At 35.9% G+C, this 27,843-nt stretch overlaps 1 protein-coding gene and 1 pseudogene across 4 annotated transcripts in view; one reads left to right on the forward strand and one right to left on the reverse strand.

Annotated features, from left to right (window-relative positions):
* The window catches only part of TASP1 (taspase 1), a 277,276-nt gene that overhangs the window by 73,797 nt on the left and 175,636 nt on the right, over window positions 1–27,843 (forward strand). For all 4 annotated transcript variants that reach the window (XR_009405434.1, XM_059406523.1, XM_059406522.1 and 1 more), the window contains exon 8: window positions 13,756–13,862. Coding sequence is in view for 3 of the 4 variants with exons in the window: in XM_059406523.1 (XP_059262506.1) it covers window positions 13,756–13,862 (107 nt within the window). In the remaining variant the exon portion in view is untranslated. The remainder of the gene's footprint in view (window positions 1–13,755; window positions 13,863–27,843) is intronic.
* LOC132022667 (importin subunit alpha-1-like) lies at window positions 1,775–3,361 on the reverse strand (annotated as a pseudogene).

Here is a 27,843-nt window from a genome sequence, read left to right on the forward strand (position 1 = left end):
TCAGAGTGCAAGCACAAGCAGGGGGAATGGCAGGCAGAGGGTAAGGGAGAAGCAAGCTCCCCACTGAGCAGAGTGCCAGATGGGGGGCTCGATCACAGGACTCTGGGATCATGACCTGAGCCAAAGGCAGATGCTTAACCAACTGAGCCACCCAGATGCCCTTAAGGATCAGTTTTTAATAACATTATATTCAAAATGAGGACTCATGTAGCTGAACATTGTAATATTAAAGAGGCTGGAGGGAAGGGAAATACGTTCATGGTAGGCAAACTGGGAGTATGAGTTCTAATTCTCATAGTCCCTCCCACTGATTCTGCCTTAAAATCTCCCAGTGGAATTTAGGTAGTGTTCTTATGTCACACAGTCAAATCTGGTCATTTGATAGTTCCATTTTGTTTTTCCTTGGAGATATGCCACTTGGCACCTTCAAGTCTAGATTGGGTATTCAGTAAGCCTGGTGCATGACTCCCATCCCTGGTCTTTATCTCACCATCATATTGGATTTCCTTTTCATCTCTCCAATACCAAGTTCTCTGTTTCCTGAATCTCATGTTTTTTTCTCTCTTGTTTTATTCCCTTATTTGGTATATACAAGACTAGAAATTATTTTTCCTAGGTTTTGAAGAAATTGTTCTTATGTTCTAGTTTTCAGTCTTGCTCTTATGCATTTTGATTCCTAGTTCTTTATGGTGTATTTTCATCTTTGGAAGGAAGCCTTAATCCCTGTGTTTTTAATATTACAATGAAGCATCTTAGAATGGGTCTTTTTTTATTCAGCATGCCTGGTACTTACTGAGTACAGAGTACTGAGTACTTTTAATCTGGAAATTCATGTAGTTTAATTTTGAGGAACTTAAAAAAATTTTGTATATTAATCTCTTCCTTATCTTTATTTTATTTTTATAATTTTTGTGAATTGGATGTTGGATCTTATGCTCCAATCCCTTGTATATTTTTCAAAAATTATTTTTTCTCCTTTTTGAAATCTCTCTTGTCCTACTGTCTCAGAAATCTCTTCAGTTTTATCTCCTAAACCTTCTACTACTTCTATTTTAAAAAAAAAAGATTTATTTATTTATTTGTCAGAGAAAGAGAGAGCAGTGTATATGAACAGGGGAGTGGCTGGCTAGAGGGAGAAGCAGGCTTCCTGCTGAGCAAGGAGCCTGATGTGGGACTTGGTCCCAGGATTGGGATCATGACCTGAGCCCAAGGCAGATGCTTAACTGACTGAGCCATTCAGGCATCCCTTCATCTTCTATTTCTGATGAATTTGTAATTTTGGCTTTTATTTGTTTTAATTTCTAGGGATTCATCTATGACTAATACATTTATTTATTTTACAAAAAAGAAAACTATTGACCTAGGTGAATTTGAGGAGAAATTATAAATATTATTTAATTAAAAAAAATTTAAATGCTATCCTATTTGGGCACTTGTCTAATCCTCAGTCAAGTTTAGCTTGTATACTGGTACTTAATGGTGTTCTTTAAGCTTGATTACCTTTTTTTTTTTTTAAAGTAAAGAAAAGGGTGGAATTTAATCTTTATTTGCAGGACACTGCAAGAGAGGAGATTCCACTTAGAAATAAGAAACCCACTGAGAGGATGAGCTTCATAAAGTTTGTACAGTTTGGAACAGGTCAAGTAGAGTTTTATTGTAAACAGTGCTATAATAACAAAACCCATTTAAAAAGAGTTTTTAGTAGAGAAACAGTAAGACAAACTTCTACCAAACAGAGCACACCACAAACAACTTTCTGCCTCAGCTGTATAAGCTAAAAGTTACAGGTCCCTGAAATGCTATCCTGAACCTGGAATGTATATCCTTCAGAAGTAATTTCTGGCACAACATTCTGATCTTCTTTTCCTCTACAGAGAAATACTTCTCAATCAAGTTTAATGAAGCTTTGTATACAGACTCATTTTCATGGTTTTGTAGAGCCTTGATTTTGTCCAAACCTCCACATTCTTCAATCATTATACTAAGTTTCTCAGTTTCACCTAGTTTCTCAGCAATATGAAAGATGTTTGAAATGGCATCCAGAATAACCATAATAATTTTGGTATCCTTTGCAGTTAAGAGGTTCATCAGTGGTTCTATTTTGCCACAATGAACGAGGTATACAATCTGTTCAACTGTCCCACCACTTGTATAGTTGGTCACAGCCCAGACAGCTTCCCTTGGGGCCTTAAAGTCTGCCTTAGAGAGAACACCAATGAAGAATGGTACTAATCCATGATTCACAACTTACTGTATCTGGTTCTGGCAGCCAGCTGTGATGTTTGACATTGTCCACGTGGCTTACTTCTGAATATTAGTTTTGGGGTTCGTTAGCAGGCTGGGAAAGACAGCAAGTGCTCCTGCATCTATCATAACCTGAGTCTGTTCATCTGTTCCAGTGACAATATTAACTATGGCTCTTAGTGCAGGAGTCACAATGGGCAATTCAGTAGCTCTTGGAAGCTTCACAAGCTGGGGCACAACTCCTGTTTCCACAGCCATTTCAATCTATTCATTTGGATGATCAGTAAGGTAGGAGATGGCCCAGCAGGTATCTGCCAAGACTTTTGGATCATTGTGATGCAGCAGAGAAACTAAAGTAGGAAGAATCTGCTCGACAGCATCTAACGGGGGTGCAGGATTCTTGTTGCGACAAAGGTTTGAAAGTGTCCACGTAAGGTTTCATAAGTATCCACATGTTAATGATGACATATCAGGAACCACAGGAGAGCCAAAAGCGGATCAACTGCACCATACTTGATAACCAAGTCTCGAAAAACTGAATCATCACTTTCAATGTTTCCTAGAGCCCATACAGCTTGTTTGCTGATGTGGGCATGGGAAGATGCCAACAGAGAAATGAATGCTGGCCTAGCACCTCCATCTACCACAACCTTGGTCTGTTCTAATGTCCCCAAAACAGTGTTAGTGAAAGCCAAAGCAGATTCAAACTGAACGGGACTACCATCAGTTCTGCCCAAGAAGGACACAAATTTTGGAACCAATCCAGCCCAGATTATGTTGTCTATGGGGGGCTGCTTTTCCCTAGAAAGCAGTTTCCTAGCAGCTCGAGTAGCCTGGAGCTGGCTTTCCAAACTGTTGCTGTTTATGCCTTTGACAAAGTCATCAACAGACCAATTTACAGTGCCTGGTTGTTGCGGTTTTCCTGCAGTGGAGAGGTAGCATCATCAGGAAACGAGCTTACGTTTCCCCTTTTCAGCATTGGGTCATCCTTCTTAGCTTTCCTCAGCTCCACATTAACTTCTATTTGACACCGCCTCATTTCTGTACTGTCTTTCCCCTTGTTCTTGAATCTGTTAAGGCGGGCAACTGGTGAATTAGCATTCTCATTGGTGGGCATGGTTATGAGACGAAGGGAGAAAGGCGGCTGGCTCAGGCTTCCGTGGGAGGCGGTCTGGGATGTGCAGACTGCAGGTTAGCTGTCCTCAAAACGGCCACCACGGGTCACCCCAAAGACGGTGTGGCTTGTGCAGCTGGCCAGTGCGATTTTTTAAACTTGATTACCTTTGTGGTTTGGGCAGGTGTCATTGGTAGGTTTTTATCCCTTTTCATTGTTCCAGAAGTTTTTAGAATGTCTTTCCCAGGTTTATTCTAAAATAGTCTTTGACATAGTTTCTCACATACTTAATATTTCATTCCTGTATGTAGATGTGAATTTCTGCCTGGCATTATTCCTTTCAGCTTAGAGCAAACATTTCTGGTAATGTGGTAAGTATAGTGGTGAAAAATCAGCTTGTTATCTGAAAAAAACCCTTTATTTTTGTCTTTACTTTTAAAGTATAATTTCTTGTCGAATACAGACTTCCACATGGTCAGATTTTTTTCTTTTAGCACCTTTTTTTCCCTTTCTTTTATTGTGGTAAAAAAAAATATATATATATATATATATATAACATAAAATTTACTATTTTAACAGTATTATGTATATAATTCAGTGGTTCTAAGTATATTCAGTGCTGTATAACTGTCATCATTGTGCATTTCCGTAACTTTTTTTTTATTATCCCAAGCAGAAAGCTCTGTACCTGTTAAACAGTAACTATCCATTCCCCCTTCTCTCTAGACCCTTGGTAGCCTCTATTCTACTTTCTTTCTTATGACTTTGCCTATTCTATGTAGCTCCTTGAAGTGGAATCATAGAGTGTTTGTCATAGCCTGGTTTTTAGGCTTTGTGAGAGTAAGTCTATTTCAGTTTTGTTTTTAAACTTAGAGTTAAACCTTAGTACTAGCCTGTGGTCTTTCTTCCCAAGATAAGTCCTTTCTAGGATTTTATTCAAAAGTCTCAACCTTGAAACTTTGTCTTTTCTACACAAAGTATTTCTCAAAATCTGCGTCAACTAAATGGTATGTATATGTTTAAATATAAGTAAAGAGTAGATGGCAGACTTTGTTCTATCCTTTCAGTTTATGGGTGTGATTCTGCTACAAAGAATCTTATTTTCTTTTCTGTTGGCTGGATTCTGGTCTTACAGTTTTTCTGCCTTTGAGTAGGATACTTTGAAAGACAGCATGATTGATAAAACATTTTGTGTACTAATTTTAGATTTTTGTGATAACTGGTATGTGATATATCAATACTTCACTCTTTAGTATGGCTAGTTAATGCTGTTTTAAGGTTTTTTTCCTTATACTTATTTATTTATTATTTCAAGTATTTTATTTTTATTTATTTTTTTATTATGTTCAGTTAGCCACTGTGATACATCATTAGTTTTTTTTTTTTTTTTAAAAAGATTTTATTTATTTAACAGACAGAGATCACAGGCAGGCAGAGAGGCAGGCAAAGAGAAAGGAGAAAGCAGGCCTCCTGCGGAGCAGAGAGCCCGATGTGGGGCTCGATCCCAGGACCCTGGGATCACGACCTGAGCCGAGGGCAGAGGCTTTAACCCACTGAGCCACCCAGGTGCCCACATCATTAGTTTTTGATGTAGTGTTCAGTGATTCATTAGTTGCGCATAACACCCAGTGGTCTGTTGTAAGTTTTTTATTTTTAGATAGTTATAAATTCACATGCAGTTAAAAGAAGTAATGCCGAGAGATCCCTGTGGATCCTTTGCTCGGTTTTCTCCAATGGTAATAATCTTGTAGAACTATAGTGTAATATTATGTTTGGGATATTGATGTTGATTTAGTCAAGATACAGAACACTTGTATCTTCACAAGAATAACCCAGTTTGCCTTTTAATAGTCATACCTACTCATCTCCATGCCTTCCTTAACCCCTGGCAGCCACTGATCTATTCTCCATTAGTATAATTTCGCTTTTTCAAGAATGCTATATGAATGGCATCATACAGTATATAACCTTTTAGGAACAAGCTTTTTAGTAATTCAGTGTAGTTCTCTGGAGAGTCATCCAGGTGGTTGTATTTATTAATAGCTTGTTCCATTTTATTGCTAAGTAACCCATGCTATGGGTCTGTCACTGTTTAACCATTTGCCCATTGAAAGATATCTGGATTGTTTCCAGTTTTGGGTCGTTATAAATAATTCGGCTATAAACATTTGTGTACATTTTTTTCTGTAATTCTTTTTGAATGTTTTGACCAAATACACATAACATAAAATGTATCATCTTAAACATTTTGTTAAAAAGATTTTATTTATTTATTTGACACAGAGAGAGAGAGAGATCACAAGGAGGCAGAGAGAGAGATGTGGGGCTTGATCCCAGGACCCTGAGACCATGACCTGAGCTGAAGGCAGAGGCTTAACCCACTGAGGTGCTCCTAAATATTTTTTAATGGTACAGTTCAGTGGCCTTAATTATACTCATATTTCTGTGCAACCATCACTACCATCCTTCTATAGAGCCCTTTATATCTTGCAAAAGTAAAACTCTGTACTTATTAAACAGTAATTCCCTCCATTTAGCCCCTGGCAATTTAGCTCCTGGCAACCACAATTCTGTTCTCCATCATTAAAATAAAAAATAAAAAATTAAAATAAAACTACTGCTGTAGTTACCTCATGTAAGTGGAACCATGCATTATCTGTCCCTTTATGACTGGCTTTTTTCATTTAGCATGATATCCTCAAGGTTCACGCATGTTGTAGCATCTGTCAGAATTTCTTTTTAAGGCTGTGGGGCACATGGGTGGCTCAGTCAGTTAAGCATTCAACTCTTAATCTCAGCTCAGGTTTTGATCTCAGGGTCATGAGTTCAAGCCCTACATTGGGTGGGTGTGGAGCCTAGTTTAAAAAAAAAATTTCTTTTTAAGGCTGAAAAATATTCCACAATATATATCCCACATTTTGTTTATCCATTTACCTCTTGATGGATACTTAGGTTGCTGCCAACCTTTGGCCACTGTATACTGCTGCTGTGAACACGGATGTACAAATATCTGTTAGAATCCCTACTTTCAATCCTTTTGAGAACTGTGAAATAAAATGACTGGATTTTCTGGTAATTCTGTTTTCAGTTTGCGTAAGGACTACCATTGGCAACACCATTTTAAATTCCCAATAGTAGTGTACAAGGGTTCCACTTTCTCCGTATCCCTACCAACACTTGCAACCTATTTATTTTCTGTAAATAACAATCATTCTAATGGGTGTGAAGTAGCATTTAATTGTGGTTTTGGTTTGTATTCCCTAATGATTATGATGTTAAACATTTCTCATGTGCTTATCGGCCATTTGTATATCTCCTTAAAATTTTCCCAAAGGGAAAAAGAGAAAAGTTGAAGGTGGGGAAAAAGCTTCAACCTTTTAAATTCCCTGGAAGTCAATTCATCTGGAGAGGGAGGGCATTGCAGCAATGGCTGCCCACCTCTGTATCTGCACCTGTGACCAATACCAGCAAGAAGCAATCAGAGTACATATCTTGTATTTGGAGGACAGGGTCTTTATTGCCCAAGCTGGCACTCACAGGCTGTGTGCGGTCTACTCTAGGAATACATGCATGGCTGTCTGCCAGAAGGATGGGGATGGGGAATGGGTAGATGCTACTGCAGTAAGAGCTAAAGTTTACCCTGACTAGTGACAGTTTACTTCAAGCCTTCATTTGAGAGTTACAGCCTTAAATAAACTCCAGAGTTCCATAACATTTGCATTAAATTCTGGCAGAGCAATTATTCTTTAGATGGAGAGATGGATTCCTGGCATTTCCTACTTGGCCATCTTCTCTCTAACTCCATCTTATTAGTTTTGTATTTTATCATTCTGATTTAAAGATATTAATCCTGTCTCATAGCTATCTGCTTATACTTAAAAAATTTAAGTTATCATTACCTTTGTATATGTCTTTTGCCTTATGGGCATTTTGAATCTTATATAATTGTATCAGCCAACAGATTATTTTAACATTTTAAAAAGATTTTAACAGATTCTGGCTTTGATAACATTTTATGGAAAATCTACTATTTTCAAATTAAAACCAGTTAAACTAAAAAATAAAATCTCTTTCAAAAAAACCCGATATATATGCCTATATTGTTGTGTGATGGGTTTTTTTTTGGCTCCCCTTCTTTTAGATTTTATATATTAAATCATTAATACTTTAAGATTTCATTTTTATGTATAGCATGAGGTAGGAATCTAATTTATTTTTCCAAATAGATAACATTATGTCAAGACAGCTTATTGAATAACATATTTATTTACTACTGGTATTAAATATCACGGTTTTTCTCAAATTCCATTAGAATATACATGAATTTGTTTCTGAACTTGATGTTTAATTCCATTAACTTTTTTTTTTTTTTTTTTTTTTTTGGTTCATTTCTATGTCATTACTACAGTATTGTTTTGAGACTTTGTGATTAGGTTATTATTGGGTATTTTACAGTTTTGGCTGGTATTAGAAATAATCTCTCCATTTTGCTTCTTTAACCCATTTATTGTGAACTCTTGTAGACATACCTCCTGTAGGTAGACAATTATGTTGGCATTCTAATACACTTACAAGTTTTCTAGTACTTATATTCTGTATCAGTTGGCTTTCTCTAAATACATGCACTGTGGTAGAATTTCTGAATCAGTGTCTGCCTATCTTCATCTTTACCAGATGATGCCAAAGTATTTTTCAAAATGTTTTTTGCCAATAAATATAATTGTATTTCATATATGTATGTTTGTTTATATGTGCATATGTTTATATATACATATACACATATATTTGTGTAGCTTTATTACTAAACCCTTTTATTAATCCTAATAATCTATATGTAGATTCTCATTGATTTCTAAATTCATAAGCATCTTATTTGTGAATAATGATAGTTATGAAAGAACTTAATTTTGTTTTCTTTTGCTTTAGTTGCCATATATTTACTTGGATGTGTTAACAGCCCCACAAAAATCTGGTTCATTGACCTTTTTATTTTAAAGAAATAGCATTCCAAATCTAGTAATGCTTGCTGCCTTGAAGTCTACTTGTTTGATACTAAAATAACTGTAGGGGTGCCTGGGTGGCTCAGTCAATTAAGCATCTGACTCTTGATTTTGGCTCAAGTCATGATCTCAGGGTCATGAGATTGAGCCCCTCATTGGCTCCATACTGGATGTAGGGACTGCTTAAGATTCTCTCTTTCTCTTTCCATTTGCCTCTCCCCCCTCCACTTACACTCTCTTTCTCTCAAAAAAAAAAAAAAAAAAAAAAAAAAAAAGAAATAAAAAGAATAACCACAATAGCTTCCTTTGGTTAGTGTTTGCATGTATATCTTTCTTTTTGTTTTCAGTCTTTCTGTGTATTCTTATATTTAAGATGTTTCTCTTAGAAGCAGCACATACATTTAAACATTTTTTGGGTGATCTTTGTATTTTAATTGGTTCATTTAGTCCATTTATGTTTCATTCAGTTACTCATATATTTGGATTTGAATTTTCTCTTTTATTCTTTGTTTCTTATTTGTCCCACATGGTGGGAAATTGTCCCCCATATGCTTCCTTCTATATCTCATTTCTTGCCTTCTTTAGTATTATTTTCTAGCATTACATTTTCTTTTTTATTAATATGTTTGTATTTCCTTTTTTTTCCCCCACAGAGAGAGAGAGAGAGAGCGAGAGAGAGAGCAAGGGGAGGGGCAGAGGGTGAGGGAGAGAGTATCTCAAGGGGGTTGCACACCTAACACAGAGCTTGACACAGGGCTTGATCTCACAACCCTGGGATCATGACCTGAGTCGAAATCAAGAGTCAAACGCTTACCTGACTGGGCCACCCAGGCACCCTGTATTGACTTCTTTTACCATTCTCTTTGAATTAACCTAGAAATTTCAACATACATAATTGACTTATGCAAGTCTATTAGAAGGTAGTACTTTTTAATCACTTCTCAGACAATTCAAGGACTATAGAGTACTTGAATGAACTACATTTAACACCTTCCCAACTTTTGTCTTTATATTTTAAAACTCAGTATGCATTTAAAACAGTGGGAAACATTATTATTTTATAACAGTCAATTTTAATTTAGATTTGCCCATTTACTTTTTCCTTTGCATTTAATCTCCTCCACTTCTTTTTTTCTTTCGGCTTCCACTTTGTGTTATTTTCTCTGTTTCTGAAGAACACCCTTTAGTATTTTCATTAGTACAGGTCTTGTTGGTGATGAATTTGCTCATTCTTGTTTATATAAAACAATTCTTATTTTCCCTTCATTTTTGAAGGATATTTTCACTGAATATAGTGTTCTGAATCAGGACATATTTCTTTTCAGCACATTGTTAGTAATTAGTCTATTGTCTCAGGCTTCCTTTTTTTGCTGTTGAAAAGACGGCTGTCATTTTAATTGTCACTTATTTGAAGGTAACCTGTTTTCCCTTTTGCTATTTTTAGATTTTTCTATTTCATTGTTCATATTCTATTTTACTTAATGTATCTTGTTATGGTCTTTTATGATTTTAATTTATGGATATTGTTTACAATGGCTTTTATAATTTTGGAAAAATCTTATTCCATTTTTTATTTATTTTTTATTTTGGGGGAAGATTTTTATTTATTTATTTGTCAGAGAGAGAGAGAAAGAGCAGAAGCAGTGGGTAGTGGCAGGCAGAGGGAGAAGTACGCTCCCTGCCAAGCAAGGGAGCCTGATGTGGGACTTGATCCCAGGACCCTGGGATCATGACCTGAGCTGCAGGCAGACACTTAACCAACTGAGCCACACAGGAGTCCCTCTTAATCAGTTTTTTAAAACATTACCTATATCCTATTCTTTTACTTTCACCTTTGAAATTCTGATTAAACACAATATTAGACCTTTTCACATTATCTACCCTATTTCTTAATGTTTCTTCTGTGTTTTCTATCATTTTATCTCTTTTATTTTATTTTTTGAATATTTTAAAATTTATCATATAATGTATTCTTTGTTTCAGGATACAGGTCTGTGATTCATCAGTCTTACACAATACCCTGTGCTCATCACAACACATACTGTCCCCAGTGTCCATCACCCAGCCATCTCATCCCCCCAGCCTTCTCCCCTCCAGCAACCCTCAGTTTGTATCCTAAGTTTAAGAGTCTCTTATGGCTGTGTCCCTTTCTGGTTTCACTTTGTTTCATTGTTTCCTCTCTTCCCCTATGATCCTCTGCCTTGTTTTGTAAATTCCGCATATAGTGAGATCATATGATAATTTTCTTTCTCTGATTGTCTTACTTCACTTATCATAATACCTCTAGTTCCATTTAATCTCCTTTAGCTACATTCTGGCTAACTTTTTTCTGATTAGTCTTCTAATTTAGCAGCTCTTTTTTCTCTATCCTATCAGCTACCAAACATGTACACTGAGGTCTTCCTTTTGGTTATCTTTTCATTTCTAGGAGTTCTGTTTTTGTTTTGTTTTTTAAGAGCCTGGTTTCTTTTAGTTTATGGTATGAATTGTAGATGTTTTTCATGTTTTTAAAATCTTTTTTAATCATTAGAAGTGTACTTGTTTCATATTTATGCCTGATAATTCTAGTATCTGAGATCCAAATTAGAATATTTTTCCTGCATGTTCTCATTTATGGTGCACCCCATTTTTTTTTTTTTTTGTGCCTGATTATCTTTGACTGTGTGCTTATCATGGCCCTTGAATAATTATTTGTGTAGTTCACCATGGCCTAGGATGGAGGCATTTTTGTCTAGATACTATTTTTTGCATTTATTTTTGCCAGTTATATGTGTACTGTTTATATGAAAAACACTCTTCTGTTCTTTACTCTCATACTGCTGTCATACTCAGAACTCTCTACATCGGGGCACTTCAGTGGCTCAGTTGGTTAAGTATCTGCCTTTGGTTCAGGTCATCATCTTGGGGCCCTGGAATCGAGCCCCATGTCAGGCTCCCTGCTCATTGGGAAGTCTGCTTCTCCCTCTGCCCTGCCCCCCACTTGTGTGCATGCTCTCTCTCAAATAAAATACAAACAAACAAACAAACAAATAATAAAAACACCTCTCTAACACCACTTTTGACACCAGATGTGTGGGTTTCTACACCAAGCAATTCTTTGATGCCATCTGGGTGTCCTACAATTAAGTTCAATACTGACTCCAGCTGGAGTTAGAATTTGTCTCATAAATCTGCCACCTCCTCTTTAGATACCGGTTGAAAGTCTAGGTTGTCACTTATGCTTCTGACCAACTGGCTATAAATCAGAGGTTCCCGTGACCCCATTCTTGGGTTCAGTTAACTTGTATCATCTTCCTGACATGTATGCTTAGCTACCTGGGAACTCCCCAGACCTTGTACTTTTGGAATTTTTGCGGAGGCTTCATCATGTAGGCATGCATACTCTTTAGCTCAATTGCCAGTACTTCCATCCTTCCCAGTGGATGGGGATGGGGCTGAAAATTTCAAGATTTTAATCATGGTTTAGTCTTTCTGGTGACTAGTCTTCTTGCTGATGCTATCTGGGAGCCCACTAAGAGAGTTGCCTCATTAAAGCAAAAGACATTCGTATCAACCAAGGAATGCCAAGGGATTTAGGAGCTCTGTTAGAAACTGTGGTCAATGACCAAACAGTAGAACAAAAGATGGTCCTAGTGCTGTTATAATTTAGGAAATTACGAGGATTTTAAGAGATCTTTCCTAGGAACTAAGGGAAGAGACAAATATATATATTTTCCATTATTTTACACACCATTAATCAGAATCTACTTAAACTTAATTTGAAGTTTAACATTCCCTGACCCACCCAGACTACGTGTTTGCAGATCTCTATGCAAGTGCTCCAGTCAACTCTGGACTTCTCAGGGGTATTTTTTTTTCTCTTTCTAAGTCCTCTTATCCCTATCCTTTTCCTCCTCCTCATTCTTTTCCCCCCTAGATCCAAGACAGTCTTGCTCAATGTACTTGGTGTTGAGATAGAAGGTAGGAGTGGACTAAGTGGACTTGCATAGTTCTGAATCAGCTCTATTATGGGAGCATTAGCTCTTTCAGTGCCCAGCATTTTGTGGGAAGTGTGTCTTATGAAACTCCCACCTCTGATGGGCTCTGGGCTTGACTTATGTCTCTCTTTGATGCTATTTAACCGAACTCATGTGTGCTAGTGTTGGCAAATGCGTGTAGTGCAATAATAACAGCATTAGTCCTCGGTTTACCCCAGAATTTAGCTTGGTACTTTTTATAAGGGTTCTAATGTTTTTAAGATGATATTTCTTAATATTTTATCCAACATTTTTAGTAAATTAAGTAGGAGAATTACTCTGAATAATTTAGTCTGCCACAATCAGAAAACTCTATCTCTTTAGCATTGTATTCTAGTTTATAATTTCTCTTTTATCAGCTGAATCTAATTGGCTGTTGAAATCTATATGTCAAGTTTAAAATTTTTAATTATTATATTTCTTATCTTTATAAGCTCCATTTTTCTTAAGTCTGCCCAGTCATTTTATCATTTTATCATTTTTTATGCCTTAATTATATTTTCAATATATTTTTTCTTAATTTCTGTGAGGATAAACATGTTTTACATTCTATATCTGATTATTTCATTATTTGAGGCCATTATAGGTCATGTTATCCTTTCTTATATTTGGCTGGCTTTTAGTCTGTTATTTTTGGTAGTTCATTTCTCATGTATTTTGTAATTTTTTTTTTTTTTTAAACTATGGGCTCATGTTAATTGGAACTTGGGAATTCTCTGAGGTCTGGTAAGTTAAGATGTGTTTTTCCAGGCAGTATTTGCATTTGTTTTTGATGGGTTTTTAAAGCTCTGCAACACCAAAATCACTTGTGTGTGGGTGTGTGTGTGTTTGTGTATGTGTGTGTGTTCTCAGACCACACAGATAATAAGAATTCTTTAAATTTGTCTGAATTCATTTTTTGTTCATGAATTTTCTAGTGAGACTTTTCCTCCTTTACATTTGTATCCACAGCTGAAACTTGCAGGTTTCCTGTTTCTTACAGTGGCCTTTTCCAGTTTTTCCCTTTCACTGGGCATGTTACTCCTTGAGATTCCTTACTTTTTTTGTGGAAAATCTCTAGTATGTTTTCTCATGCCTCTAGATTTCATTCCTTGTCCTTTATGCACAGAGACCTTCAAAACCAAAGTTGGCAGTAGCATGCGTTAGCAGATACCACTGGGTGCCACCTACCTTCAGGATTGATTTGCCTATCTGGATTTAACATTTTTCTTATTTCTTTAACCTTAGGTTATTTCTCTTATTCTCCTATCACTTCAGTGTACATTGGAAAAACTTTTTTTAAACCCTTTTTTCATCGTTCTTAAGAAAGGCTCTTCAGGATATCTCATTACTTCATTACCCTAATATTTCTCAAATGTTATTTTTAATGTTTCTTTTATAGGATTCAGTTTAGCTGCATTTAAAAGGAACAAGAGGAAACTAGAGCTGGCAGAAAGAGTGGAAACAGATTTCATTCAGCTAAAGAAAAGAAGACAATCAAGTGAAAAGGTCAGGACATGTTTGAAATATTAACCATTAATGTATCATAATGATATCTATAATCTGTGTTTAGACATATCAGCTTTAGAATAGTACTTTCCAGTAAAAATACAATGCATGCCACATATGTACTGTTAAGTTTTCTAGTAGTTACATTTAAAAAAGTAAGAAGAAACAAGTGAAATTAATTTTAATAATTATTTTGTTTAAACCAGTGAATCCAAAATATCCCTTCAGAAATATAACCAGTGGAAAAATTATTCGTGAGCTGTTGAGCTTTCTTTTTCATTTTTTAAAACAAAATTTTATTTTTTTATAAACATATAATGTATTATTAGCCCCAGGGGCACGGGTCTGTGAATCGGCAGGTTTACACACTTCACAGCACTCACCATAGCACATACCCTCCCCAATGTCCATAACCCCACTACTCTCTTCCTACACCCTTCCCCCCCGGCCACCTTCAGTTTGTTTTGTGACATTAAGAGTCTCTTTTGGTTTCTCCCTCCCGATCCCATCTTGTTTCATTTATTCTTTTCCTACCCTCTTAAACCCCCCCACCCCCATTGCATCTCCACTTTATCATATCAGGGAGATCATATGATAGTTGTCTTTCTCTGATTGACTTATTTCGCTAAGCTTAATACCCTCTAGTTCCATCTACGTCGTTGCAAAATGGCAAGATTTCATTTCTTTTGATGGTTGCATAGTATTCTATTATATATATGTACCACATCTTCTTTATCCATTCATCTGTTGATGGGATATCTAGGTTCTTTCCATAGTTTGGCTATTGTGGACATTGCTGCTATAAACATTTGGGTGCATGTGACCCTTTGGATCACTACATTTGTATCTTTAGGGTAAATACCCAGTAGTGCAATTGCTGGGTCATAAGGTAGCTCTATTTTCAACTTTTTGAGGAACCTCTGTGCTGTTTCCCAGAGTGGTTGCACCAGCTTGCATTCCCACCAACAGTGTAGGAGGGTTCCCCTTTTTTTTCATTTTTTAATTAAGTCTTCAAAACTGGTGTATATTTTATATTTAACATCTCAATTTTGGCACTAAGTTTTCATTGGAAATATTTGGTTTGTACTTAAATTTAACAAAATTAACAGTTGAAAAAGTAGGTTTATATAACAGTTTATTCTGAACATACTGAAAACTTTCTAATAATTAAATATGTTTTAAAATTAAAATTAGTTAACATTTAATGAAATTAAAAATTCAGTTTCTCATATGCTCTTGCCACATTTTAAGTGCTCAGTAGGTACATGTGGCCCATGACTATTGTTTTGGTTCTTATAGCTCTGGATAGTGATTCTTTTTTTTTTTTTTTTTTTAAAGATTATTTATTTATTTATTTGTCAGTGATGGAGAGAGAGCGAGCAAGCACAGGCAGACAGAGAGGCAGGCAGAGGCAGAGGGAGAAGCAGGCTCCCTGCCAAGCAAGGAGCCCGATGCGGGACTCGATCCCAGGACGCTGGGATCATGACCTGAGCCGAAGGCAGCTGCTTAACCAACTGAGCCACCCAGGCGTCCCTGGATAGTGATTCTTAACATGGCTATTTAGAGGGTAGAGTGTGTTTATAAGGAAATGTGTATATTGAATTCATGTAGATTTGTTTTTACATTCTAATTACATGTCTCTGTTTCTTAGTCTTTTATATTCTTTGTTTGCATTTTGCACATCACTGTTGCTGTCATGAGTCCACGTGTTGCGTATCTTAGGTGTTTTGAGGGCTAGAGAGAAGTTGAAAACCACAACATTCTTGCTTAGCCTATGGCTTGGGGTTTGTTAGCACCCAATTCATGATGGGTGTCTCATATTACAGGCTTTTGATGTACTTTGATACCTCATTAATGTTCTTTATTGGTTATTCCTTTTATGATTGCTTATATACTGTTTATGCTTTCTGTCATAGTTTTATTTACTCTATATAAATGCATAATAAGTTATCTTTCATAGTGTTATATATTTTCCCAGTATGTTGCTACAAGGAACAATTAATCAAATTTTTTTGGTCTAAATCTTTTCATTTTCTTCCAGAAAGGAGTAGAAAATTAGCATGTGAATGAACAAATTAGTAGGTAGGTCTTGGTGAAAGTGGATAGTAGTGTGGTTCCATTTCTTGGGTTTCTATACCCCATGTGATATCTGAGCGAGCAAATTTAAGACTTTTGACCTTTTAAAAAACTGGTAAAATTTGCATGCAGTGAGTAATTTAGTCATTTTTATTAATGTGTATACCCATGCAACTCACATACCTGTCAAGAAGTAGAACATTTCCAGTTCTTTTTGTGCTTCCTTCCAACCAGTCTTGACCCTTCACTGGTAACTGCTACTCTGATTTTTCTCACCAAAGATGTTTTGTATTTTTTTTAAACTTTATATAGTTAAAATCATACAAAAGGTACTCTTTTCTTTTTGGTTGATTTTGCAAAGTACCTTTGAGACACTGGTTCATTATTTTTTAATGTATTGAGTGATTAATATTTCCTAGTGTGAATATACTATTAATTTGTTTGTTTTTCTGTTCTCTTATTGATAGACATTTGGCTTGTTTCCAGATTTTAACTACTGTGAATAAAGCTGTTCTGAACATTCTTTTTTTTTTAAGATTTTAAAAATTTATTTATTTGACACACAGAAAGAGTGCAGACAGGGGAAGCCGTAGGCAGAGGGAGAGGGAGAAGTAGGCTCCCCACTGAGCAAGGAGACCAGCATGGGGCTCCATCCCAGGACCCTGGGATCATGACCTGAACTGAAGGCAGATGCTTAACTCACTGAGCCACCCAGGTGCCCCTACTCTGAACGTTCCTATATATGAGTTTAGGATTTTTTTTTTTTTTTTTTTTGGACATAAGTTTAGGATTTTTATGCAGTTGATCTCATAGAGAATATATTTAGCTGGTCTTATTCAGAAGATTAATTTTTTTTCTTCAGAAAATATTTATTAAGCAGTTACTCTTGTTACGGAGCTGGGTATTAAGAAAAACAATGGTGAACAAGGTGGAAGAAATTCATGCAATAATGAAACTCTACATTTTAGTGGAAAGAAACAGAAACATACAAGTATTTAATTAAGTAAGCTAGTTACCATGTTTGGTAACTGTTAGGAAGGAAAACACTGCCCTTAAGATGATATGATACAGAGTAACTTGGATGTGAGTCACAAGAGCCTTAAAGGAAGACTCCTTTAGCTAGAGTCATCATGATAGGTCTCTCTGAGGACATAATCATTGAAAAATGAGATGTGATTTTTATGAAGAGTCAGAGAACTCATTCCAGGCATAATGAACTGCATATGCAATGGAGGGAATGGAGAAGCACACCAGTGTGCCTAAAGCAGAGTGCAAGGGGAGAATGGTATGAAATGGAGCTGGGGACATAGCTGGGTGCTGGCTCCATTAGGATCTGGTAGATTATGGCAGGGGGTTTCCATTTTATTTCATGAATAATGAGTAACCATGGAAGAGTTGAAAGTAGAGAAGTGATGCCATCTCATTCACATTTTACAGCATTCTCTTGGGCTGTTTTGTGTCATGCGAGGGTGGGGCAAGAGTAGAAGTGAGGGGACTAGTTAGGAAGTTATTCCAGTTGGGAGATGTTGACAACAGGAACTGATAGGGATGACATTGGAGAGAAGTAACTGTATCAGGGACATCTTTTGAGAGTTCCTAGAAAGATAGGCATTTTTGCTCTCTTAGATACTGGTAAGGAAGAGAGAAGAATGAAAGGTTTTAGCTTCAGTGACTGAGTATTGCCGTTTACTGAGGTAAGGAGGCCTGGAGGAGGCATGGCTTCATGGTGATAGATGTAAGAAGTGGAAATTTGGCTCATTTCCCCTTAATGGACTCAGATTAACCAATACTTTCCAATTTCACCATAAGACACATTACCTGATGCCAACAGCACCCTAAACGCCCTAAAGCTAATAGAACATCATTTAGTGTACCATGCACTCTGCTCCTTTCAGTTGAATTATATGCCACCAAGAACCCCGTTATGTTTGTTATTATTACTGTAATTATATAAATCATTAAGTGTCATGTAAACTGATGAATACTGAGTTTAAAAAACAGAGTTATGGGTTTGTAAGGTAAGATTGTTGTTTGAGAGCTAACTTGAAAAAATAAAGTTGGTTCATAAAAAATTGCCATAGAATTAAGTATAGACATGCCAGCCGTAAAAGAGAAAAATCATAAAAATCTAAAAGCATTCTGGGTGTGTTGTTAGTGTCTTTATGTTCTTGTTCTATTTTAGATAAAATGAAACTTGAAATCCTAGGACAGTTCAGTGTATTATAGTTTATATAAGAAAGATGATATGGAACATTTAGTTGTGGGCCTACATTCAAAGAAAAGGCTTTGGTCTTATATAAAAAGATTGGCTAATGAATGAACCTTGGTGTTTTAAATAAGAAGAAAATGTTTAAGTTATGTGTACTTTGTTTTTAAATGATTCTCCACTTTACCCAGAGAATATTCAACTTTTGAAAAATTTAACCAACCACTTACCATACTGGTTAGGAGGAATTTTCTTTTTTTCTTCCTTTTTTTTTCTTTTTCTTTTTATTTTTTAAGGAGGATTTTTCAATAAAAAGCTTGATACAGCAGGAGGAAAGATTAACTGTGGATTTGGGTTACATATATCTGAAGCTATGGACAGATCAGAAAGGAGATTTCCACTTGGGAATTATTGGCATCAAAAGTTATATACATACATGTGGCTAGATGAGCTCACTTAGTAGTGAGAGAAGATAGGGGTCTGAAAATTGAACCCTGAGCCAGTTAAACATGTACAAGTTGGGAAGAGGAAAACCCAGCAAAGGAGAAAGAAGATGCAGTCAGTGAGACAGATGTTATCACCAGAAGAGTGTATAGGAAGCCATAGAGGAGTAGTTCAAAGTCAGTCATCATCTGGATGGAGCGCTGCTAAGAGGGCAGAGAACTGACCTTTGGATTTAGCAACTGAAGACTGTGGGCCTAGATAAGGATAGTTTCTGTGACACAGTGGATTATGGACCAGTGTGGCACAGGTTAATCAGGGAGAACAAAGGTGCAGATGATTCTTTTGAGAAGTTTTGCCATGGAGTAGTAAGAAAGAGAGAGAGAGATCTGAGGTCAAGAGACTCTACCATTGTCAGTTATGGTCTATAATTCAGTAAGTCATTTATCATAAAAAGGCTCAGTTTTCTTTTTTCTTTTCTTTTCTTTCTTTTACCTTTCTTTTCCTTCCTTCCTTCCTAAATTTTATTTATTTATTTATTTGAGAGAGAGAGTGAGTGAGAGAAAGTATGGAAGGAGGAGGGTCAGAGGGAGAAGCGAGCCTCCCACTCAGTGGGCTGCATGATGCAGGATTCGATCTTGGGACTCTGGGATCATGACTTGAGCCAAACAGGGGCGGAGGCTTAACCAATTGAGCCACCTAGGTGTCCAAAGGCTCACTTTTCTTATCTTTAAGGAAATTGTGATATTCTCCCATAGCAGGGCTGTTATTGGGAACAAAAGTGATAGTAGATATTCAAGTTGTTTGTGGCTGTAATTGATGTAGACACAATAGTCTTTGCCATTGTGACCTGTAACCTTAAATTCAGTTGGCCAAGAAAAGAAAAAGGAGGGGAGGAAGGGTAAGAAAACTGCTGCCCAAATTAATTACCTTGGGTGGAGTATTTTAGATATCTTAAATGACAGGAAAATTATTTTTTACTATTATTAACATATAATGTATTATTTGTTTCAGGGGTACAGGTCTGTGATTCATCAATCTTATATAATACACAGTACTCACCACAACACTTACCTTCCTCAATGTCCATCACCCAGCTACCTCATCCCTCTCACTCCCCTCCACTCCAGCAATCCTCAGCTTATTTCCTGAGATTAAGAGTTATGGTTTGTTTCTCTTATTTCATCTTGTTTCATTTTTCGCTCTTCCCACCTATGATCTTCTGTCTTGTTTCTGAAACTCCATGTATTGGTGAGGTTATATGAGAATTGTTTTTGTTTGATTGAGTTATTTTGCTTAGCATGATATCGTCTTGTTACATCCACATCATTGCAAATGGCAAGATTTCCTTTTTTGATGGCTGAGTAATATTCCCTTGTATGTATGTACCATATCTTTTTTATCCATTCATCTGTTGATGGACATTTGGCTCTTTCCATAGTTTGGCTATTGTGGACATTGTTGTTATAAACATTGAGGTGCAGGTGCCCCTTCAGATCATTACATCTTTATCTTTGGGGTAAATATCCAGCAGTGCAATTGCTGGGTTGTAGGGTAGCTCTATTTTCAACTTTTAAGAAACCTCTATACTGTTTTCCAGAGTGGCTGTACCAGCTTGCATTCCCACCAATAGCGTAGGAGGGTTCCCCTTTCTGACAGGAAAATATTTTTAATATTCAGAGTATCTGAGCTTTAAAGCAAAGCTCTGTGTTTTGACACTGGCCTACAAAAATGATTGGGACCTAAGGCCCTGCCATTAAAGAAAGATGCTGGCCAGAGGCTTTGTCTTATAGATGTTCGCTGCATAACCTTGGTAGGCCTTATTTCAATAGTAAAGGTAATAAACATGGCCACAGAAAGAAAAGACCACTGGATGATGAGCCAGTGAGGAAGAAAGTTATAATTTTTAAGAGGAAGTATAGTAATTTTTTTAGAGATATGACAGGGAAGGACAGATAGCTACTTTCTAAATAACCTGTATTTGGTTTTTTTCTTCTTATCCTGTGTGTGTAGCTTCAGCATAGTTGTGGTTAGCCAGCATTGATTGAAGCTCAGGACTACTGTTTGTTGGAGCCATATAATATAACCTGTGAGTTGGTTATATAAATATAGCCAAAAGAATAGAGTGTTTGGTAACTTTCGTAATGTTGACAATTTTTGTTACTGTTGAAGGAGATAAACATTGTCTTGAAGAGTATATGGTAGAGTAAGTCAATATTTTTAATCCTGAAAATAAATCAATTGGAACTTTTTGTTGCATTGATATTTCTTGTTTTTCTATAAAAAAGTAATTGATTTTTACCAATATTACCACAATACTAGTAGAAATAAAAATTAAAGCAAGAGAAATATTTAATAGCTTGCTATCTCACTAAACTGTAGTATTTTTATTTTCCTCAGTCTTTGATCATTTACATTTACATTTGACTTAGTTTAAAATAAGAATAGTTAATCCTTGGAATGTTTTTGGCGGCAAACAATAGAAAACCTGATTGTGGTTAGGCTATGCATATTTGTCTTCCTTCTCCCTGGCCTGTTGCCATATAATAAAAAGTTTGGAGGTGGTTGGTTGCTGGCGTTAGCTTAGGTTTCCAATGGTGCTTAGCCAACATATCTGGAATTCTCTTGGGTCTTTCTCTCATGCCTTTTGCCTTATGGATGTAATATGGCTCCTACAATTTTAGATGTCACATCTGCATTCAAGGTGAGAAGAAGGGAGATGATGGGGGTAGGGAGACTACTGCCAGATGTATCTGTTACTTTTAAAATCTGGGATGCATACGTTTTCCAGAGTCTCCCTGTAGACTTCCCCTTAGTTATTTTTGGGGGAATAGTGGAGAAGAGGCACATTTTAGTCACTTGGCTATTCTTGGCTGTAAGAGAGCTTAGAAAGTTGAGTGGGTTATCCTAATGACTGTCTTATATAGCTCATGTCTTGCTGCTGGACACTGTCTTTCCAAACAAAATAGTGGTTTTGTTGTCAAAAGAGGGGGAGGAGTGTGGCTGTTAGGTAGGCAATTTGTAGCATATAGTGTAAGGGGAGAAAGTTTTTAATCAGTTCCTTCCCCACAATTAACATATCCTTTATTACTATAAACCGATATTGGTGGAAGAAACTAATCTGCACAAAAATCAAATAAAAACAATTTTGTTGTGACTTTTCAGGATATATAGATTTTAAGATATAATATTAAAACGAGTAATGTCAATTCTAGTAATTGCCTTTTCTTGGTAAGTGGCATCTCTGTTTCAACCTTGTTTATTTTTCATGACTTAGAGAGAAGACATGCTGGAGAAGGAAACATTTACTATTTAACTGTAGTGCTGTATATATAATACAAAAATAGTCATTGTTTACTCTGTTCCATTCCCCTCTCTGGGTGCACCCAACTCTTCTGGATTTTTCTTTTACCACTTCTTTCCCTTATGGCATATAGACAGTTCATACTTTGCATGATAGTGCTGGACCATAAAAATGTACTAGCTGGAAATGTGTAAAAGGATCTTAATGACAAAAAATTACACTTGTTTCATGACCTTTAAACACTTTTGCCAGAGCATTAAAAACTCTTTTACTGTTGGTTATAAATGTATAGAGCAATGATTAAAAGTAAGTAAAACTAATATTTATTTAGTATACTAATTTGAAACATTTGTGGCAGTAAGAATTAAAGTGTTTTATTTGGGGCGCCTGGGTGGCTCAGTGGGTTAAGCCTCTGCTTTCGGCTCGGGTCATGATCCCAGGGTTCTGGGATCGAGCCCCGCATCGGGCTCTTTGTTCAGCAGGAGCCTGCTTTCCTTCCTCTCTCTCTGCCTGCCTCTCTGCCTACTTGTGATCTCTGTCTGTCAAGTAAATTAAAAAAAAAAAAATTAAAGTGTTTTATTTGTGTTAAAAAGAACTTATCAAGGGTAGTTTGAATGGCACTTGCTTTCTTGTTATGTAACTTATGATGTAGAGTGAGCATCTTTTTATGTCAAGGTAAATTGTCAAACTCCTTTTTAGTTTTGGATCAGCTTTCAACATTTTTTCCTTTGCCCTTTCCATGTTGCAAAATATCTCCCAGAGTTTGTTTGTTTATTTTTTTTTCTTTCTGCTTCCCTGCCTTCCTCCTTTCTCCTTCGAGTGCAGTTTATTTCTTTATTGATTGAGGTATAGCTGGCATACAATATTACATTAGTTTCAGGTTGTACAACTATGTTGTACAAACTGTGGATTATTTAATGTTCACCATGATAATAAGTATAGTCACCAACTGTCATCATACAACATTATTACAATATTGTTGATTATGTTTCCTGTGCTGTACTTTCCATTTCCATTTTTTACTTATTTTATAACTAGAAGTTTGTACCTCTTAATCTCTTTCACCTATTTTGTGTACCTCCCACCCTCCTTCCATTTGGCAACCACCATTTTGTTCTCTGTATTTATGAGTCTGTTTTTGTTTTGTTGTTGTTATTTACTTGTTTTCTTTTTTATATTCCACACAGAATTGAAATTATATGTATTTGTCTTTCTCTTAAAGTCACTTTAATGTCAGGTTTTTTTGTCAACGTCACTTCCTCTGGGACATCTTTTTATCATGGCCACATTCCTTATTTATGTTAAAAAATTTGTCTTCACTAATTTCCTCTGATTGTAGATCTTAAGTATCTTGAATGGTGTCAGTGTGAAACATTCCTAGTGTCAGCTGTTTCTTTTTAACCTCATTTATGTTTGATTAGAATTTTGCTTCCAACATTATCACTTTTTGTTTCTTTGCTTCACTTTCATCTTTTTTGGCCAGTTCCCTCTTTTGGTGATCATTTTTTTTGGTAAAATGTCATGGATTTATCACTAGGAGCTAAGGAGGCAGCACAGCTGTACAGTGTGCTGTCTGTGCACAGTGACCCATCATGACAGACTTTGAAGAAGTGACGTAACTGGTTACCGATCATGATGAGCCTCTGGTGTTTACATAGTGATCTGTGAACTGAAGAGCTAACAATGAAATCTGTACTTCATGCAACTTATTCATAGTTAATATACGATGGTAACTGAAATTTCAACCATGTTGTTGAGTGACTTGTTCTGTTTAAACTGTGGTAACTGAAATTGGTAAATATTGGAAGTAGGCAAAGTGAAGACTGTGTTTCTGTAAGAACACCTGAACTATTTGTCCTCTGGAGGGTCTTTCAGTATGAATTTTGCTGATCACATATGTGTGGTACCTTTTAGCATGTTTTTCTGTTCTTTCTAATTCCTTCATAGTAGTATCTGGGTCTTCCCCAACAGTATTGTCATGAACTCTCATTGTTAGAATACGTATCAGTAATTCTTGTAGTATATGTGATGAAGTGATGACGTGTTTTAAATTTATTTTTTGCTTTGTTTTGATACAAAAAGAAAAAGATAGTTGTGTTAGTATTAATCTTTATCATATTTAAGAAATGAAACCTTTCTTTTGGAATGAAGTGATTGACTCATTGGCCAATTGCTGTTCTTGACCATGGCACAGGACTGAGTTGCTACAAAGGGAAGATACTCACATTGGGAAAGCAAACTAACTCAATGTACACCATAATCTAGATTTCATAAATATCAGTTTCAAACAGTTAGCCCTGGATATTACCAGAAGGGACTCTCTTATTCTTAGCATATTAAAAGAAGTTGGGAGTATTGTTTGATCTCAATATATCTGATGTTTCAAGCCTTTTTTCCCCCGCCTTCATTTTCCACAAGCATATAGTTGAAATAGTCACCCTTTTTCTTTAATAACAGATTTTACAATTAAATGTACATAGAATTCTTTGCCTCCTCCTGCCACTTTTTAAAGTAATTTAACTTTTCAATTAATTTCATTGGTTTTTTTGTAAAGCAGTACTTACATAGGATAGTGGAATGAAAGATAATTTGGCCTTTTTGTGAATATCTTTCATTCTTCAATTTCTAATGAACAAATTGAGAAAATTTTGCAATGCTTTATACAATGTTGTGTGTTCAAAACCACTCTAAAGAGATGCTACAACTTTTAATTTTGTGTTCTTTAGCCACCACATAGGGACATCAAATTGGCCACATGTTTCAGAAAGGAAATGTTGGGCCTTGCTTTGTGCGCTTCATATAAATATATTCTATTCTTTTGAAGTATATTGTGGGTAACGTTTTTCTCTTTTATCCACCATCTTGAAATTATTATGTAAACGCTTAACTGTATCATACTAAATCACTGTATTTTTTGGGTGAGAGGTAGGTTAAGATCAAAGAAAATAAATGCATAAAAAACACGTTTTCTTCAGATTGTTCTATTTGTACTTGTGTACATGTCTGTCTATAATGTGTACAGGGAAAGGAGTAATTAGTCTTTTATAGAAATTTACTTGATCTGGAGTTTTGTTGTATTTCTTAAGAACATGGTTAATGCATGGATATGAGTAAACAGAAGAAATTTCTTTGAATTCTCTTTACAGGAATAACTGTAGTTTATATATTTAAGCTTTTCATAAAACTGAAAATTCATTCTGTTAAGTGATTACTTTGAGTTGTAAGTAATATATTAAAAGTTACATATGCATTACCTATCTTGATTACTGAATAAGCCTGTAGAACTTATATATAAATCAGATACATCAATATCTTTTTTAAACATACTACATTTGGTGTGCTTGGATGGCTCATTTGTTTAAACATCTGGCTTTTGATTTCAGCTCAGGTCATGATCTCAGGGTTATGAGATTGAGCCCCATGATGGCTCTGCCCTGGGCATGAAGCCTGCTTAAGATTCTCTCTCTCCCTCCCTCTGTGCCCCTCTCCCTTCCCTCTAAAAAATATATTACATTTAATTAATCACCATTACCTCATACAATTATGTAGGTTATGGAGCCTGGTGATCATCATTCCTTTGCAGTATAACTTGATAGGAATTCTTTAAATGTCTGTGGTTTCTTGTGCTTTGTGTCAATTCATCAGTTATTTAAATTCAGAACTTTCAACCCTTGGTAGCTGAATAATTACAGTTATCTTTTTTCCTGTGTCAGGAAAAAGCTTCTCAGTTCTCATAAAAAGATTCAGTAGCTGGTGGGTTGGGTTTCTTGCTAAGTCTTCCTTGAACCCATGCCAGATTATGCCTTAAATCTACACTGAGTCTTAAATTGTAAGCAAGATAAGATTGAAGCAAGAAGTCATTGTTGACAAATCTTAACTGCTGCTTTTACTTCGTAATGAAAGTAACCAGTGGTTTTTTAGGGGACTTGTAAGTTGGCATCAGATATTTTCAGCCTTATAAATTCTCCCTCAATTCAGCTGTTCTTTGGAGTCTCGTTTTAATTTTAGTGTAACAGAATTAGTGGAGAAAAAACAAGAGCATTTCTTTGTTATCGCTGGAATAGTCCCAAGTGATCTTGTGTATAATGTAGAAGCCACCATATTGTAGCTTTCCTAAAAGGAAAGACCTCCAGTGGATAGAATTTTATTGGTGCAACAGATAGAAGAAGCTAGGAGCTGACTCAGACCATGGTCTTAAGAGCATCAGACTCTAAGTCAAATCTTTTAAGTATATCCTCATTTGATATCACCAGGTACTAAGGACCCACGTTGTCGCATTATAGATGTAGTGATGTTGACATATGTACAGCTAATAAGACCAGCAAAATAAACCAATATGTGAAAAGATAAGTGTGTGTATACATGTGTGCACACACACAGAGTAACAACAGGGGTGTTTTAGGGTCAGATGAAAGGACCGGTGCTTAATTAGGTTGAAGGAGAACTATCTTTGAGTTTTAAAGTCTTGATTGGGCTACCTTTTTTCTAATCAGCCTCAAAGATTTTGATAAATAGATAGATGCCAGGAACCATTTAGAATTCAAGACATGAGGCTGGGATTACTTGAGGAATTGAGGGGCAGGGACAGGCTAAGAGATGGGGCATAGTGGACCATGAGTTCTAGTCTAAGTCTGCCATTGACCAGTCCAGAGACCTTGGGCAACCATGGAGCCTTTGTAGACTTTAGTTTTCTCAGCAGTGAAGTCAGCATGCTGGACCAGGTGATTACCATTGTTCTTTCCAGCTTGAATATTCTCTGATCTATTTTCAGTAGCAATGTGGAGTTTGTTCAACCCCCTTTCTGGATCCTCTCATTAAAAGATTCTTTTCTCTAGTATATCCTAAACCTGGCAGACCATTAGATTCATCTGGGGAATTTTACAACATTCTTAGGCTCTACTCTTAATATACTGAATCAAAATTTGTGGGGATGGATAAGTTATTGGGCCAGCATTAGAGGGTTATTGCTTTGTTCTGCATAATTATGTCAGAGTGGGCCTAGTAAAACAGGTGCATTGGTAATCATTGTTTAAGTGAACTTGGGACATTCTGTGAGTTAGGAATTACATAATTGTGTGTAGTTAATAACTTCATGTGCACTGTCATTCATTTAGCTTTCCTCCAGGTGGAGTAGAGCTCCTTACTCCCTTCTCTGTGGTTCAGAGTTTGTCTCCAGGTCACTGTTATTGTCCTCAGGCATCTCTTTTAATGACCATGGTTTCTCAGTTTGGCATATAAGTGCTCAAAAATATTTGTTTAATGAATACATTTTTTTGTTTGTTTGTTTTTGCTGTTTTTTTTGGGTTTTGGTATTATTACCACCATCAAGTCTGTAAATTTTCATCATTGATTGCTGGACAGTTGCAGTATCTGCATAACTGGCTTCCCTTCTTCTAGCTTTACTCACTTCCTCCTTAAACCTGTGTTTCTTATCCCAGGATATATTTTCTTAAAAAATACTTGTATTGGTATTGTTGTTCTGGGAGAAACTTCAATAGAGTATTTACTATTTCTAAGTTAAAACCCAACTTATTAGCCTGATTTTATAAATCCTCTTGAAACTTGGACCCAGTCTACTTTTTTATTATTTTCCTTTGGGAATTTTCTTTTTCTTTTGCCAAATACATACGATTTTTCATGAATTTACTGAAAGTTCTCACTTCCATGTTTTTGCTTATGTCTCTTTTCCTTCATGTAATAATAATAATGGAATGCCAGCCACTTCTCTGCCTGCTGAAATTCTTTTTCTTGGAGGTTTACAATGAATTTTAATTATTCTTATTTTTATTATTTTATTATTAATAAAACAATATTATTATTTTAATTATTTTATTATTAATTTTATTATTCTTATTTATTATTATTATTAATTGAAATTAGCCAGCATATAGTACATCATTAGTTTTTGATGTAGTGTTCAACGTTTCATTAATTGAGTATAACACTGAGTGCTC

Source organism: Mustela nigripes, chromosome 7 (genome assembly GCF_022355385.1).
Source record: "Mustela nigripes isolate SB6536 chromosome 7, MUSNIG.SB6536, whole genome shotgun sequence".
NCBI classification, from domain to species: Eukaryota; Metazoa; Chordata; class Mammalia; order Carnivora; family Mustelidae; genus Mustela; species Mustela nigripes.